The 17,431-nt window shown below is 37.0% G+C and overlaps 1 protein-coding gene across 1 annotated transcript in view; it reads left to right on the plus strand.

The window, feature by feature from the left end:
* Positions 1-17,431, plus strand: part of PHLPP1 (PH domain and leucine rich repeat protein phosphatase 1) — a 299,915-nt gene that overhangs the window by 148,846 nt on the left and 133,638 nt on the right. Inside the window, exons 2-3 of the mRNA XM_072605517.1 lie at positions 7,687-7,883; positions 11,703-11,828. Coding sequence (XP_072461618.1) covers positions 7,687-7,883; positions 11,703-11,828 — 323 coding nt within the window. The remainder of the gene's footprint in view (positions 1-7,686; positions 7,884-11,702; positions 11,829-17,431) is intronic.

Below are 17,431 nucleotides of genomic sequence, written 5' to 3' on the forward strand. Positions count from 1 at the left end.
CCTGAAGAAAAGCTGTACTTCTTCAGTAAGTAGCACAGTGTTCAAAATGAAGTAAGCTCAGAGACAATGCTTTTCAGTAGATGAAACTTTTTAGTAGCTGTTGACAGTAAGGGAAAGAGAAAACTCTTAGTAGGTACTTAATCAATATTTGTTGAATGAATAAAAAGACAGAATTACAAAAACAGAACTCTTTGAAGTCTTAGGACACACCTCAGTATGCCCTAAGGGTATCACCAGTGTTACCGAATAGTACAATAATGTCAGTAATGATCGCCCTGAGTCACAAAGGAAAGCTTATATTATTGTCTTTATACTCCTTTTACCTAGTTGTAGGGAGTATGTTGTAATGATTTAGAGAGATTTCTGGAAAATGTGACTGAAAATTTTTTTTTTTAGCAGTCTTGACATTTAAAGGGATAAGTTTTCATAATCAGATAACTTATGTAGACCTCCTCTTACGCCAATACTGAAAAGATTAGGTACTCAGTTGTGTAGAAGCATTTGGGAATAAATCTAAGAAACATGTTACAGATCCTAATATACGGATTTTAGCATAGAACAGTACTGATTGAGCTTTGACTTCCTGATATTAAATGTAGAAAATTGTAAGATAATTATTAATGCCAGATAAATTTTATTTTATTATTAGTGTGAAATGTGAATTGTCAGCACAATTTATGCTGGTAGCAACAAAATGAGCATGGATAATTGATATCTAGAGAACATTTAACCATAGAATTTCAGAATAGGAAGGGGCTTGAGAGGTCATCCAGTCCAGTGTTGTCACTTGGACAGATAAGGAAATTCACACCTGAAATGGGATAGTGTTTTGCTCAAGGTACATGTGGCACGGCCCAAAACTTCTAACTTTGAGACTTTCTATTAATGTAATTCAGGTACCTCATTTTGATCAGTAACCTCATTTTCTTAATGCAGGCCAACTTTTATCAGATGTTGAGTAGTAAGTTTTCTTTCTCTTCCAGATTCACTTTTGCTTTTTACCTTATGTTCATGCTGTTGCCCTCCCTTCCTCTCTTCTTCCCAAATATATCTTTTGTACCCACACTTGCAGGCCCAGTCTGGGCAGCATAATGAAGCCTTCCTAGAGAATTCTTATGATCTTTCTATTTGCCAAGGTTTTCTGTACTTTGTTCCATGTTATTGTTTATTGACTTGTTACTGATTTCATGTGTTATCCATATTTCCTCAGTTACATTATAAGAACTTTACTCATAGGATTGATAATTAGGTAGGACTCCTCACAGTGTCTTGCAGCTATTAGGTGCTTATTAATTGTTGAAAATGACCATTAATTAATAACTCTTGAATTGAATTCAAACCCAGTTATTTGTCCAAAGTCACATGGGTAGCCTCAGACTGTATCTTATACTTCTTTACTCCCAGAAGTACTGAGCACAGTGTAGCTACAAAGGTATCCAAGCCATTGCTGGTATATGTGGTTTTTTTTCTTTTCTTTTTCTTTTCTTTTTTTTTTTTTGCTAGTTAAGGTACTAACATGAAGCAAAATATCCATAGGCCAATACACGCTGTTGGAGAAGGGTATGATTCAGTTGGACAGAGGTATCATTCAATATAAGAAGTACTTGTTAAATGTTTACTGCTGAGCATAGAGAAGGGGAAAGGGAAGAGGTAAAAGAAGGGAAAGGAAAGGGATAAGTATTTATATGTCTGCTTGTGTCTAAGCCCTTTACAAATACTATCTCATTTAATCCTCACAATACCTACTTGTGAAGTAGGTGCTATTATTGCTCCCATTTTGTATTTGAGGAAACTGAGGCAAGCAAAGTGACATGCCTAAGGTCACACAGCTAGTAAATATCTGAAGCTGAATTTGAACTCAAGTTTTCCTGACTCCAGGCCCAGCTTTCTATCCAATGGGCCGTCTAGCCACCTACATAATCCACAGACTGAATAATTGGACCTGGCTATTAAGTTATTGCCTCTAATCCTGAAGCAGGAAATATGGTAATAACCTCATCTTGAGGAACTTTGTTTAGAGAGTCAGATAGTTGATGGCTGCTTGCTACAGAAAAATAGATTAATGTACTGTCTGCTTTCATTCTGTTGATGGGGGAGAGCATGGGTGAGCCCTTGAATGTTCCTTTGACTTCTGAAGGTTATCCATGTTGATTTACACAAGCAGCATGGGGGAAAATGGTATTTTATTTTCCAAGAATCATAGCCACCCACTTGTTGAGAGTATTTGCCTAGTTACAAGGTAAATGAACTCTTTTCCTATTGTTTTTAAATAGGGTAAAGATAGGACATAGACTGTCATTCCATTCATATAATTAGATAAAATAGGCTTTCTTTTTCCCCCCCCTTCCTAAACTTAATGATTGATCGATCATATCTTAAATTAAGTCAACTTCCGAGAGTGAGAATAGAGTTTAAGGTACACATATTTCCATTGTCTTGACCTGAGGTTGTTGCTTCTAGTGGACAGTAAGGAGCCCTGGCCCATTGATCTTAAGTCCTCTGGGTGAGGCTTTGTTATTGTCTTGCTCATTTGTTTGTTTTAAATTAGACCTGAGGCTTCTTTGGAGTAAGGAACTCTCCTTGTGGAAACTTCTTCTACCAAAGCAGATTAATTTTGACTCTCTGATTTATAAATGTCAAGAGCTCTGAGAAGTCAAGGGATTTATTTGCCTAGGCTAACCCAGCCAGGATGAGTTAGAGGCTAGACTTTTTGAATTCCAGACTTCTCCAAAGCAAGCTTTCTTTCTACCAAACCACACTGTCTTTAAATTAAAGGATAAAGGAATTTACTTTTAAATTCTGATTTTCTGTTCACTTTGAGTATGAATATTGAGAGTAAAGGAAAAATGTGCCCTTTTGACAAAGCCTGTTGCATTCTTTAATTCTCTCAAGTTTTCTTTCAGTCCCCTTGGCTTGGGAGGATTGGTGTGTTTGTATACATTTTTGGGAGTGTGCATGGGTGTGTATGTGTGAATTATGTAGGGCATCTCAAAAGTCTTAGTGAATTTTAATCTATTAGAGCACCAAGACTTTTGAGATACCCTGTATAACACATGCATACAGACACACATATGCATACACATATAAATATATACAGTCTAAATCTGAGAGACAGTCTCTTGCCTATGGCCCCAACCCTAGTAGAAAGCTGGCTTTGTTTTGCCTTTTGTTCATTTATCTCCAGTTCTTTCCTTAGGTTAATGAGTAGGAATTCAGATATACAGTTTTCTTATTTTTCTATATACTGTTCTCTTTCTTAAAAAAAATCTAATCACATTTTTGAAGGTCATTATTTCTGTAGGCTTTTTTGCTATAGAGGAAGAGAAAATAGATATCCTCAGTTCCTGAAAGGTAGAAAAACTACCTAGTAGTCCATGTTTCTAGAAACTTTTCCTCAGAATTTTTCAGGCCAATTCTGAACCAAACACAATTGCCTTTAAAAGTTCACATACACACACACAAAATATACCACTATATAAAAAAGAAACTTGAAAACTTCCTTTTTAGGGAATGAATCTCTATTACCCCCTCTCCTCCCCAGCCCCTCTTTTTTAAACCAATTAACCTTCTCCTTGATAAGTAGAAGTTTGCTAGTGGGAGGTTTTGAGGTCTGGCTGCATAAGATACAGAGAGCATGGCTTGACATTTGAGTGTGTTGGTTGCTGTGTAAAAGTTGAATTGCCACAGCTTTCTGAGAGCACCTTCATCACTTCAGTTTGGCCATCTCTGAACGGGTTGTGACAGGATCAAGTTCTCTACCCACCGCCTGCCAATTGAGTTTCAGTGTGATGTGTTTTATTTCCTTGTGCTGAGGTCATATCTCAGTCTTTGCTCCACCTAAGTTTTTGCTCTGCCATTTGTCTCCTCCTGGGATCTTGTAACAAATGCTACCAACCTGGAGGGTTTGGAATATCCTTTCTGAAATGAAAGTTATCATAACAGTCCAAGCTTTAACCTGGCAGACATGGAATACGTTGATGCCAATGTTTTTGAGAGCATAGGACAATTAGAACTGCCTCTTTGAACCAAGGGTTTCAAGAGCTGGCAAGAAAGGAAAAGAAAATAAAGATGCTTATGTAATAGAATAAGGAAGTCTGACTTGGGGGAGGATGTATCTGGGTGAATGCCCAGGCATACATACATTGCCTTCCCTCCCACACCCCATCCCCAGGGACCAGTTGTTTCAAAGCTCTGTGTTGGACACCAAGTCTGACCTCAGTTACTAACCAGAGGGACAGCAAGAAGAATGCAAGGCAAGACTGAAAGTCATGATTTGAGTTTGGATTCTAAGAAGGTAAACTGTAAAATAGACTGAGACTTAAAAGCTAGCCTTAGAACTGCTTTACACCCTTTGGAGACCTTAAAATTGGGTAAGATGTCTTTCTGTAAAGCCACCAGATCCCAGGTGTTGCCTTAAGTTAATGAACAGCCCATTTAAAAAACTAGATCAGTTAGTTATCTGTGGTGATGGGATTATATGAATAAATTCAAGACTGACTTATCTACCCTTCTCCATACTATCTACTTCCTTTTTCTTTGGGCTTTTCCTTTCTCTTGAAATCATAACAGTGATGATAATAATAGCAATACCTAGCTTTTATGTAGAATGCTTACTTTGCACCAAACACTGTGCCAAACACTTTACAATTACTGTTTCATTTGATTCTAAAAACAACCCTGGAAGGTAGGTGCTGTTATCCCCATTTTATAGATGAGAAAATTGAGGCAAGCAGATTAATTTATCCAGGTTCACACAACTAGTAAGTGTCTAAGACTGGATTTGAACTCAAGTTTTCCTGACTCTAGACCTGGTGCTCTCTACACTGCACCTCACAGAGTATATATTGGGCAGAGCCTTGGTCTAACCATCTCAGGAAATCTGGGTTCTAGCACCCTTGGTGGCACTCACTAGTTAGATGACTGTGAACAAAGTAACTTTACAGCATCTTTGTTGGTTTCCTCATCTATAAGTTTCCTCTGAGCTTCCAAAATTTTATGCTTCTGATTTCTCTCTAATTTTAGCCTCTACCACGTGCAGGTAAGCTTCTAGATTTTGAATTTAAGCTGAAGCTGTCCTCCTTTCTGTAAATGCCTTTTTTGCAATAAGGAAAGACACGGCTCTGTTATAGGAGCACTCAGAAGTGATGTCTGTTATTGCTCCCCAGTCACTTCAGTGTTGGAATACTTAAATTTTCAAGCTATAGTTCTACGTGGAGTGGTGGAGTGGGTGCTGGATTTAGAGCATGGAAGACCTGATTCAAATTCCCCTTCAGACACTTGCCAGCTATGATTCTGTATAAATCTCTGGCCCTCCGTGTTCTACCTGTGAAAGGAGGATGTTGGGCCCCTTGGCCTCTGAGGTCCCTCCAGGATCCACACCTGTGATCTAGTGAAGGCGTTCAGGACAATCAGGAGAGTTGGATTCAAGTACTATTTCCAGTATTTCTTCCTGCGTACCTTGCTCCAGTCAGTTTGCTCCTCTGTGAAGTATACCACGCTTGTGCATATCCTCCCTCGCTGGATTGTTGTAAGAAAATTGCTTAATAAGCCTTAAAAAACTACGTGAATGATAGTAACGCTGGCTGCCATTTACATGGTGCTTTAAATGTTAGCAGAGCATTTTATGTTACCTTGTTAAGTCTAAGTTACAGACCAAACCCTTTACGTATGTCATGTTGTTTTGTCTAAGCTATAAATAAAGTGCTTTTATCAGATGACTATCATCTAGGTCAAGGAGAAATTTAAAAATCAGATCTGAATTCATGAAAGAGCTGTGACTGATTTTCAATACTCTTTAACTGTGCTGCTCACCTGTATGACATGAAGAAAGTTGTTTCAGCTCTCTGGGCTTTAATTTCCTCACTTGTAAAATGAATTGGCCGGATTAGATTTTCTTTCTCCTAGGGTCCCTTCTAGCTTTAAGTCTTTGCCTTGCTGTAAGGCTAGATGCTGTTCTGGGACAGAAGGGTAACAAGAGGAATGTCAGAGCTGCCAGTGTTGCTGTCTGTTGTTGTTCAGTCATGTCTGACTCTTTGTGACCCCGTCTGGATTTTTTTGGTAGTGGTTTGCCATTTCCTTTTCCAGTTCCTTTTCCAGAAGAGGAACCTGAGGCAAACAGAGTTAAGTGACTTGCCCAGGGTAACACAGCTAGTAAGTATCTGAGGGTAGATTTGAACTCAGGAAGGTGAGTCTTCCTGACTCCAGGCCCAGCACTTGATCCATTGAACCATGTAGCTGCCCTTGCTATTTGTTTAAGCACTGTCAAAATGTGACTATTCAGGAGATTGAAGCCATCTAGGGGAATTTTCTATATGGGACATTTTTGGGGGAGGGCTGTGGTCCTTCAGTGACATAGGCTGTAGTCACTTGTAAAAACACTGAGCAAGTTTTAGTGTCACTTGATGCAACAAAAAGTATATGTTAATGTTAATTGGTTCTATATTATTGTTAATTGTTATTATTATTTTATTTCATTAAATGTGCTAACCTGAAGGAATGAATGACTCCAGATTCACTTCTAGTTTTGCTTTGACTTAGACTTTTTCCATCCCCTTTAAATTTATTTTTGTACAGACACCAGTGCTCCTGGTGATATGTAGTCTTGCCTAGAACTGAGGAAGTACTTCTTCATTTGTTGATACAACTTGCCTATTGTGTCATATAAATTTCTGCAGCCCCTCTGTTCCAGTCATGAGACCTGCCTAAATGAAGTTATGCCAGATTTCCATGTTTGTATGTGTGTATCTGTGTACACATCCATGTAAAAGGAAAGCCTAGAATGTCAGTATTACCAACTACAGGTAGCCTCTGAGCGATGTAGTAGCAGTAGCTACTGCTGCTCTAAGGTTTATAGAGCAGTGTACACGTATTAATTCATTTGATCCTCACAACCCTGTGAATGAATATGTGCTATTTATAATGATGCAGTAATGTTGACTTTTAGACAGTTTTCTTTCATCTTAGTGGTGGTTCTACAGGATGTACATTTGGGAGGGAAATTCAGCCCTAATGGCATTGACACTGGCCAGTTACAAATAAATGCCTGATGTTGAATGTTATTCTCATTCTTATGGTTGAAATTTAATTTCCCAGGTTTAAGTATCATGGGAACATAAATTATAGATTTTAGGATAAATTGGAGATCATTTATTTTAACACCTACATTTTACAAGTGAAAAAAAACAGGTTCAGAAAATTTAAGTAATTTGCCCAGGGTTAGGTAGTAAATTGTAAAACCAAGATTTGAACCCCAAACCTTTTGATTTTCCAGTGAACCATATTTCCTCCCAGGGTTTACCTTTTTTTCCTCACCTTTAATTGTTGATTCAGATTTTTAAAGGCATATCTTTCTAAACTTAGTTTTGACCTGGAGATGTATAAAAGGAAAAAAAAATGCAACAAAAGAGAAAATAAGATAAGATTTTTTTTCCCCACTCAGGTTTAAGAGATTTTTCTCCTTACCTGAAGCAAAAATATAATTGGCAGAATGTCCATATAAAGCAACTATCAGGGCCTTTATATGAACATGCATAACTCCAGTCTTGTTAAAATTCTTTCAGTCATAGAATGCCTTGATTTCTCCACTGTTCTTTTTTAATCACCAAGTAACTAGTCTGCTATGCAGAAGAATTTAAAAAGTTATAATTTTTTAGGCCTAAAGTATTTCCTTTTTTTTTTCTTCTTCAGGAAAGCCCCATAGCACTGGTAGCTCTGAACGGATTCAGCTCTCAGGAATGTACAATGTGCGAAAAGGGAAAATGCAGTTACCAGTGAACCGATGGACAAGACGCCAAGTTATCCTGTGTGGAACATGCCTGATTGTATCCTCCGTGAAAGATAGCTTGACTGGAAAGATGCACGTCCTCCCACTAATTGGTGGAAAAGTAAGTTGTATTTTTTAAAAATTCATAAAATGTAGTATACAAAGATTGTGCTTCTGAACCATGTTCAAAAGGGTACCTAAACTGAGTTGATTGTTAAACAGTGGTGATGAATTTGTGTTAACCCATCCACATCTTCTCCCTTGCTCCCTTTGACTAGTAGCTGGTTAGTGTTAAGGTCTGTGAGTGAGGCTGACTAACTCAGAGAATTATTTGACTGCTTTGGTATATAGTGCTTTAGACAAATGAACTAAAGCTTAAGAAAAACAAAAGTCAGAAAAAAAGTCAAGTAGTATTTCATTGATTGATTTGAACTCAGGTCTTGCTGACTCCAGGGTTGGTGCTCTGTCCACTGTGCCACCTAGCTTGCCTAAATCTTCTTGCCTACACCTCTGCAACGTTTGTCATATAAGCCCCTTCTCTCTTCTGACACTGCTACTATCATTCTGGTGCAGGCCTTTATCACCTCATGCCTCAATTACTGCATTAGTCTGCTGGTGAATCTCATGGCTCCCCCCAATCCAGTCAGTCCTCCACCCATTTGTTAAATTGACCTTAATAAAATGCAAGTTTGGCATGTTACTCTCCTGTTCAGTAAACTCTGATGACTCTCTGTTACCTCCAGGATCAAATATAAAAGCCCGCTCCTTCATAACTTGGTCGTTTTCCTACCTTACCAATCTTCTTATACCTTACACCCCTCCAGGGTATGCCCTGCCATCCACTGATACTTCCTTCCTGTTGTCTCTAACAAGACACACACTCTTAGGCACTTTCACTGGCAGTACCCCTGTATATTCCTTCTTCATTTCTGCCTCCTGGTTTCTCTGGCTTCCTTGAAGTCTCCACTAAAGGCTCCCCTTCCATAACAAGTCTTTCCTAGTCCTTAATCTTAGTGTCTTCCCTCCGAAATGGTTGCCAATTTATCCTGGACGTCTCTTGTTTGCATATAGTAAGCACTAAATAAATGCTTAATTAATAGTTGATCAGCTGACTACTCCCATAGCCACCAACCTCCATCTACTCTCACCTCTACTATTATAATAACTTCCTAATTGGTCTTCTTATCCTTATTCTCTTCTCAACTATGCTCTATATCCTGTCGAAATAATCCTTTTCAGGCACAGGGACTAACCATATTATTCTTATGTTCAAAAATATACTGCAGCTCCTTTTAGGATGTAATACCTCCTCCACCTGGCATTCTTCATTGCCTGGAATGCAACTCCCCTGCATAAACTGTGTTCTCCTTCAAGATCTTCCCTGGTGCATTCTGTTGTTACTGTTCTTTTCCTTCTCACATTGCTTGGTAATTCCTTATCTCTGTACATATTATATGCCCCCTGTAGAAAATAAGCTCCTTAAAGGCAGGGACTAATTTATTTCTGTCTTTGTATTCCCACCCTAGGCCCTTAAAAATCTTGATTGAATTAAATAGCAATTTATTTTTATGTTTAAGTGATGTGAGATTTAAAGTAATTTGACTGTGTGCTGATGTGCAGGTTAAGAGGTTAAAGTGGATTGTTTATATAATGGAGTGGGAAAGGCATTGAGCAAGAGATTTCATTTGGCACTTTCTCTTTGTTGTATGTGTGTAGGGGAAGTTGGGAAGAAGGAAAATAAGGAAATCAAATGTTACTAAAAGTAATTGTTTTTTATTTGTCAAATATCTGATCCTCCAGACGCTTTGATTTAGGAGGAATAGGATGCAGAAGAAGCTCTTTTGCCTCATTTCTGCAGCAGGAACAAATTTTTAAAAAGTCATCCTTCCTCATTTTACACTCTTTAAAATAATTTCTTCCTTATTTGACAACTTAACATAATTGGGATTAATTATTTTCAGGGAGTTGCTATGTATAAAGTGTAATTTTTATAACCCTGGTTCTTGGAGATCCTGATCCTAATCAAGTTCACACTTGGTTTCAAAAGCAAGTTTGTTTTCCTTAGACCAGTTTAGGGCTAAGTATTATTATACTTGAAACCAACACCACCCTTCCCACTCTCCCTATCTTGCCTCAGTTTACAATCATCTATCTAAGTGAGTGGCACTAATTTAATAATCAGATCAGTTGCTTTTTAGATAGTTTTGTGAACCTATTTATCAGTATTAGTAGAAACATCTTCCTAATGAAAATTGAAATTCTGTGTTTGACATCCTCCCAGGTTAAAAAAGTCAATTTTTCTCTTCTCCATAAAGTTAGATGCCAGCATAGACCATGATTAGGGTTTGCATTGACTATATTGGAGAGATATAAGCTCTCAGTCTTGGTTGATACTAGGGCTTACTATTGTGTGGTTTTCCATAATTGAATGAACTGGAAGTTAATAACTTCCTTTTTTTTTCCTCAGGGAGACCTTGTAAGACCTGTTCTAGGTAAGCTTTGGAAGTGATTAAATCTTAGTCTTTTAAAAGCCAGTTATCTGTGTTGAGGAGGGGGGAGGGGCACACTTCACTTTTTGCAGTGTAGTTTTTCAAAAGTGGTTTTCCATTTCCCTTTTAACTCTGTTTTGGACTGAAACCTAAAACAAGAGGATATGGCTCTGCTTCCCCCATATTAAAAAAAAGATTCCCCCATAACATGGTTTGGGATAGCTTACCCTTCTGTCAAGCCATCAGGGTTCTCTAGGAGGTAATGTTATGAGTTTGGCATTCTCCCTGGCTATATGTGTATTATTTGTCTACCTTGACTGCTGAAATGGTGAATCTTAATAAAACTCACCTTTAGGTAAAGTGTTGACAATAAATGTTTCTTAAGGTGATAAACATTTATTCAGTATAAATTCATTTTTAATTAGAGCATTTTCAGTTTCTCCCCTAACATACATAGATATTTGACTTTTTGAAACATTTCTTACTTTTTTCTTTTTATATTTTTCTCTTTTCCTAACAAGTGCCCAAATGGAAACCTGACTCTTTACTGTATATTTATATTCTAGATGACAGAGTTGTTCTGAGTTCATGATTTTGTAAAGATTTTGTTGTTATTCACTCATTTTTTCAGTCTTGTTCCACTCTTTGTTTCAAAATCCACTTGGGATTTTCATGGCAAAGATACTGGAATGGTTTACCATTTTCTTCTCTACTTCATTTTACAGATAAGGAAACCATGGTAAATGAGATTAAGTAACTTGCCCAGGTTCATACAGTTCATAAGTGGTTGAGGCCAGATTTTGAACTCAGGTCTTCTTGACTTCAAGTCTGGCTCTCTGCCCTCTGCACCACCTAGCTGCCCTTCGTAGAAATTTATTATTAAGTTTATTTCTACCATCTATTTAATTTATTTAAAATGTTTGGAGGCTTCTTGGTGTGTATACAATTTTTAAAAATGAATTACTCAGAATTACCTACAAAAAAAAATTCCTTTCAAGAGGAAGTGAGAATCCCAATACCTAGTGTGTGGAGGGGGAGTATATGGGAAGGCAATGTTCCATGCAGAAAAAAGAGGAAGAGCATTTCACCAGAGATAGGGAAACTCCATGGAAAATAACCTGACTCCTCCAAATGCAAATCTTTTTGCAAACTGGAGTAGTTTACAAGGATAGGAGAAATGGAAATCTCTTAAAGATCTTTCATCCAATTTAACAAGCATTATTTGTAATTTTTTTTTTTTAAGCTGGATCACTGATTGCTTCATTCATTCCACCTGTGCCTTCTCATACCATGAGACTCTTTTCCATGTCCTTCCAAAATTCTCCTGGGGGGTCCATCCAAAGTGGTAGGGGCCATCCTTTATATCTCTTGACTTGTTAGGTTCCTTGTTGAGTATAGGTTCCATGTGTGGGTCATAACTTTATTCCTAGTATATCTTTTTTCCCCTCTAGGTTGAAGAAGTAAAGAAGCACCAGCACTGTTTAGCCTTCAGTTCCTCTGGACCTCAAAGCCAGACCTATTACATTTGTTTTGATACTTTTACCGAGTACTTAAGGTGGCTTCGACAAGTATCCAAGGTAAGCAATCACTCCCCTCACCCCAGTTCTGTTCAGCCTCCAGAGTGGCTAGCTATAACCCTTCTCTTGAATCACCTTCTCAGTCCTGCATTAGAGGACACACATGGATTTGTTTAAATACTTGCCAGTGGTTAGCAATTCTGGAATTTTTTCTAAACTAAGTGTTGGCTGTAGCCTAGGTTTGTTTGTATTTTATGCTTGCCAGGTTTGTGATTAAGAGCTTACTCTTCCAAGTACCTAATGGATGGGTTGGTATCACTATTCTCATATAGATAAGTATAGGATAATGAGATTGAGAAGACTCAAGTAGTTGTCCTTGTTTAAGACTGAGCCAGAATATCTAGATTAAAAACTCCTCCCTAAAAATTTCTAACTCTGGCTGACTTCCTGTAAACTCTTGGAGTGATTCTAAGTGGAGTCTGATAGTTTCCTTTTCTTTCTTCTCACCTTAGCTCTCTGCCTTACAAATAATTTACCCTTCCAGTTCTCATCCATTTTCATAGCACTGATCAGATGAAATAGCCATTCACAGTCAGGATGAAATCTTATCTTTTTGAATTCTGTGTGTGTGTGTGTGTGTGTGTGTGTGTGTGTGTGTGTGTGTGTGTGTGTGTGTGTGTGTACATACACTTCAATATTTTGGATATAAGGCTGTTTTCTTTAATAATACTCTGATTGAACTGTTGGGGTATATTTCTTGATTTTCCTGAGTAATACTTATAAATACAATGATAAGAACTCATTATGGGGTCAGAGAGTAAGCATTCCAATAGCATTTTGGGGTGCCTATGAATTTATAATCCCTTTTAATTTTCTGCTCATTTGGTGATTCTGGCAATCTGAATGATATGGTTACTTGTTTTTTAGAAAGATGAAAAAACAACAAATTGGTTAGGCAATAGTGATTATAAACAAGTTGTTTGAAACACTATCCAAAATTGCATTTTTCTTAGTAGGCTGTTCTTCCTTCCCATGCAGACTATGTAGTTGTTGGGTTTTTTTTTCCCCCTCATTTAGCTTTGTATTCTGTGCTGCCAGATGACTCTGTGGTCTTTAAGTTACAGATAAGTTGTTGATCTGCATCAGCTTAGGAAGCTTCCACACTGGAAGTTTCCTACTATGGCTTCATCTGTGGAGAAGTAAATGCCCATCATCACACTGCTTGTGACTTAGAATCCTTTTCTCTTTTTCCTGGAAGGAACAATAGCTAGCATTTACCCAGCACTTTTTAAGGTATACAAAATGATTTCTATAAGTTACCTTATTTAATCCTCACATCAGGCCCATGAAGTAAATGCTATTATTATCCTCATCTTACAGATGAAGAAACTGAGGTTGAGAGAAATTGAATGATTTGCCAAGGTCCTATAGCTAGTAAGTTTCTGATACAAGATGTAGACTTATGTCTTCTTGACTTCAAAGCCAGCACTCTGTCCTAGCTACTCCTGTACTAAATGCACTTTAGCTTGGAAGTGCTTAGTAAAACTGTCTACTTGGCAAAGGACATTTTGGTGGCAGTGGCGGTGGTGGTTGTTTTTTTAAAGCCTATAAGACTCACCATGAGAAACATAGGGAAAAAACAACCAAGTACAACTTTGAGAGTTACACGTACAGTTGATGACATATTAGGTGAAATAGATCCCTCTATCCAGCTGTTCTGTAGATTCATCTTGTAGTGGGAAATGTGAAAAAACAAAACAAAAACCTACGGTTGTATTAGCAATCTGCTACTAATAAATTTCACTTGTAGAATGAGTTCAAGTGTAATGAAATAAGGTATTACTATTCTGGCATTTTATACTGCATAAAAGTTTCTGACTATAGAGTGCCACATTGCATGCAGAGATATTTTAATATATTTTAGACACTCAAAATCATGAATAATCATTATTGAGTATTCAGTTGATAGTCTACCGAAGAAGTTAAGGGATCACCTGAAAATAAACTGTTCATTCCTAGAAGAGAATCTCATATATACTGTGACTGAAACAGTAATTTTTTCTTAAGGTAATGAAAAATACAGTTTGGTTCTTTACTATACAGTGTGGTCCCACTTAGGAAATTATGTGCATGATTGGCAGGCAGAAAAGGGACCTCACTGTGTGGTACAAACTTAGGAATCTGATATCACCCCAAATTATCTGGTCAAGACTTTTTTTTATGTTTTTGAAAAGTACTGTGGATGAATTCTCTCTCTGTAGCTATTGCCTTTTAAACTGATTAAGAGGTGGATATTAGTGGCAGTGCCAAGCCAGTAACAGGAAAACTTCTACATTTGTATTGTAAACAACATATGGAAAGGGACGGCTTCTATCTTCAAAGAGAAATTATCCCACAAGAGAAGAAGCAAAGAGCACAGAAGTGCAAACAGACCATTTCAGAGCCTTTTAAACAAGGCATGAGAATTTTGGTTGCCAGCTTATTCCAACATGTTGGCTGGCAGGATGGAACTGTGACCACAGACTCAGACCACCTGCCCCATTTCATCCTGTTCAGACAAGATGGAGGTGATATGCTAGCCAGTAGCCATGATCTGGGTACATGCAGTGAGTATTAGACTTTTATTCAATTTATCCAAGCTATAGAGAAATCCAGGTTTTGTTTCTCAGACCTTATACCTTTAAGTAAAACTTGAAGAAAGGAGAGATAGTGGGATCAAGGGAAGCAAATGTGATGATGGCCATCTAGAAAGAAGTAACTCTGAGATTAAATTCTTTTCTCTTGATTTTATTTTTTACCATCATTAGAAGACATTTATTAAGTGCCTAATCATTCAAGTTACAATATCCCAGTAATCTATATGTAGATCTTAGTACTGTATAGAGACATTTTATTGAAGAGAAGAATAGGGACTTGGTGTCAGTGAATTACTTTTGATAGGCTAATTTAGCAAAAGAAGTATTTATAGCCCTCTTTCCCCTCCCCTCCTCTAATCTGAAGAGTTGACCCAAATCTTCAATCCACTCTTCCAGTACTTTCCTTTTTTATTTTTACATTCAGCAAACAGAGAGATTGATTCCTTTTTGAGCTTTCCTAACCAAGCCTTTAGAAACTTGGCTTTCGCTTCATAGTAGTAACCAAAGTTTCCTTCCTAGGTGAGATTTCTTCCTCAAAGTTGAGGGGCAAGGGAAATAGTGAGTAAATATGGTGGCTGTGTTAATTGTCTTTCTCTTCCTTTCAGTTAACAAAACCCTCCAACTTTTTGGGAGGTATCATGATTAAAAAAGGAGTAAGCAATTTTGTAGATGTGTGGATTTGCAGAGAATAGATCAAGGAAGTGGGGTGTGTGTGTGTGTGTGTGTGTGTGTGTGTGTGTGTGTGTGTGTGTGTGTGTGTGTGTGTAAGTATATATGCCACAGGGACAGGGAACAAAAACTAGAGAAATATTCTGTTTGAAGAGTGATCAGGATTGAAAAATGCCCTTTTTTCTTTTGGGAGATTTGCCACATAGGAGATAATCTCTTGAGGATCTGTTATTTACACATTAAGTTAGCAGATCAAGTACAGTATAGCAAGGGAAGTTTAGCTAGGGCCCATGTAGGTCATTTAGGGTAACTAAGGGTGGAGAGAAGGTGTATATTTTTGAATTTAAGGAGCTTTCTATGTCCAACTTCCCTACCCACTATAAACAGCACTTCCTTATATGCAAAGGTATTTTAGAGTTATAGTAAAATATAGCCAAGTTCATGTTACCAGGGAAACAGTTTCTTCTTTGCTTTTCCTTTCTCAATAAGAAGAAAAGAAGCTTTCACAAAATGGATTGCCCCAACACCCGAGTGTCTGAATAACAAATCATGTTGTTGATACAATGCAGAAGGAAAACAAACCAGGGTGGAATACTGAATTGAATTTTTTATTTTTCAAGGACCAAGCAGGCTTAATCCAGGATGACAAAAAGAAGAACCAAGCTCAAATAAGTGATGTTTTTAAAAAATTCAACTTGTGTGGCTGAGAGGGAATTTTTTGTTTGTTTCTGTTATCCTAAGTTTTAGCTGCAAATAGAATACTGTTTTCCTCCCAAGTATTTTAGTTACATTTGACTCATTACTCTGAAGGACTACTGGTGCATGAGAATCCAACCACTAAGACAAGCCCTTGCTTATTTAGTTGGAAATTACTTTGTAGCACTGAGCATTGCCTGCTCAAATATTACATATTACCTTCTGAATATTTTTGCTCTTGTGGGTTAGATATGAATGCTGGTGAGACACATTGCAGTATTAGTTATGAACTCTTCCTTAACACGTCAGTGTACTGCATGTTTTAAAAATCAATTAACATATTCATGTGGTAATCAGTCTAAAAAGGAACAAATACATTTATGGGTTTTATGTTGTGTTCTCTGCAGTATTTCTGTCACGTGGTACCATGAACAAATTACTTTACTTTGTTGGATCTTTGACCAGTAAGTCATCTGCATACTGTTATAAATTCAAAAATTGCCATGGGGGTCATTTGAGACAGTGAATATGAAGATATTTTGAAAAATATTGAGGGCTATGAAAATGTATCAGGACAGAATTATGGACTTGAGGTCAGAAAGGCTTGAGTTTGAATTATACCTGAACTACTTACTAGCTTCTCACCCTCAGTTTCCTCACCTGTATAATGTGGATAATAATAGCATCTGCCTCACAAATTAATTTTATCAAAAGACATAATAAGGAAAGTGCTTGGCAAATTTTAAAGTGATATGTAATGGTTAACACTTATTAAATATATTATTAAATTACTGGCACATACATAAGTGTGCACAAATTTGTGTTCACGTATTATAGATGTACACATATACATGGACAATATAATGTACATATATTATGTGTGTATATGCATACATGTACATCTGTGATGTAATTATAGGTATAAAAATTTAAAGGTATCTATTTTCATGGTAGTAGTATATCATGTAGGCAGATGTGTATATACAATTTAGGATTATGCAAATAAAATGATTAAAATGTCTATACCAATGACTGAGATTCCATTACCAGATATGTAACCTAAGAAATCTTTGATATATATATATATATATTTTTTTTTTTAATTAAAAGGTCTTTATTGGCACCAAAAATATTTATAATAGTACTTTTTCTGGTAACCAAGAACTGAAAACAAAGTAGATGCTCATTGATTGGGAAATGCCTAAACCAGTTGTGGTACATGAATGTAAATAGAATATTTCTTTGCTGTAAGAAATGAGGAATGTGATTCATATACAAAGAAGCAAAGAAAGCCTTACATGAACTGATGCAAAGTAAAGTAAGCAGCATTGTCCTTCTTTGTAAGATTTTACAGATGAATCTGTACATATTCTGAAGCAGTGTTGCTCCTGGCTGCCCTGTTTCTATACTTGACAGAGAAAAAATGCTTGCTGGTTATTTTGATCTCATTGTTATAGTTATTAAACTTCTGTGGGAAATAGAAATAATTGATGTTTAGGTCTATTCTGCCACCTGATCTTTTGGTATCATCAGTTTGTTTAAATAAGTTGTTTTAATTGCTTGTCATCTGGGTTTTTTTTTCTTATTCCTTCTTTTGTTCATGTATTAACTTTTAGTTTTGCTCTGAACAGGTTGGTGGTCTTAATTTGTGTATACAGCTGA

The sequence above is a fragment of the Notamacropus eugenii genome, chromosome 4 (assembly GCF_028372415.1).
Source record: "Notamacropus eugenii isolate mMacEug1 chromosome 4, mMacEug1.pri_v2, whole genome shotgun sequence".
NCBI lineage: Eukaryota > Metazoa > Chordata > Mammalia > Diprotodontia > Macropodidae > Notamacropus > Notamacropus eugenii.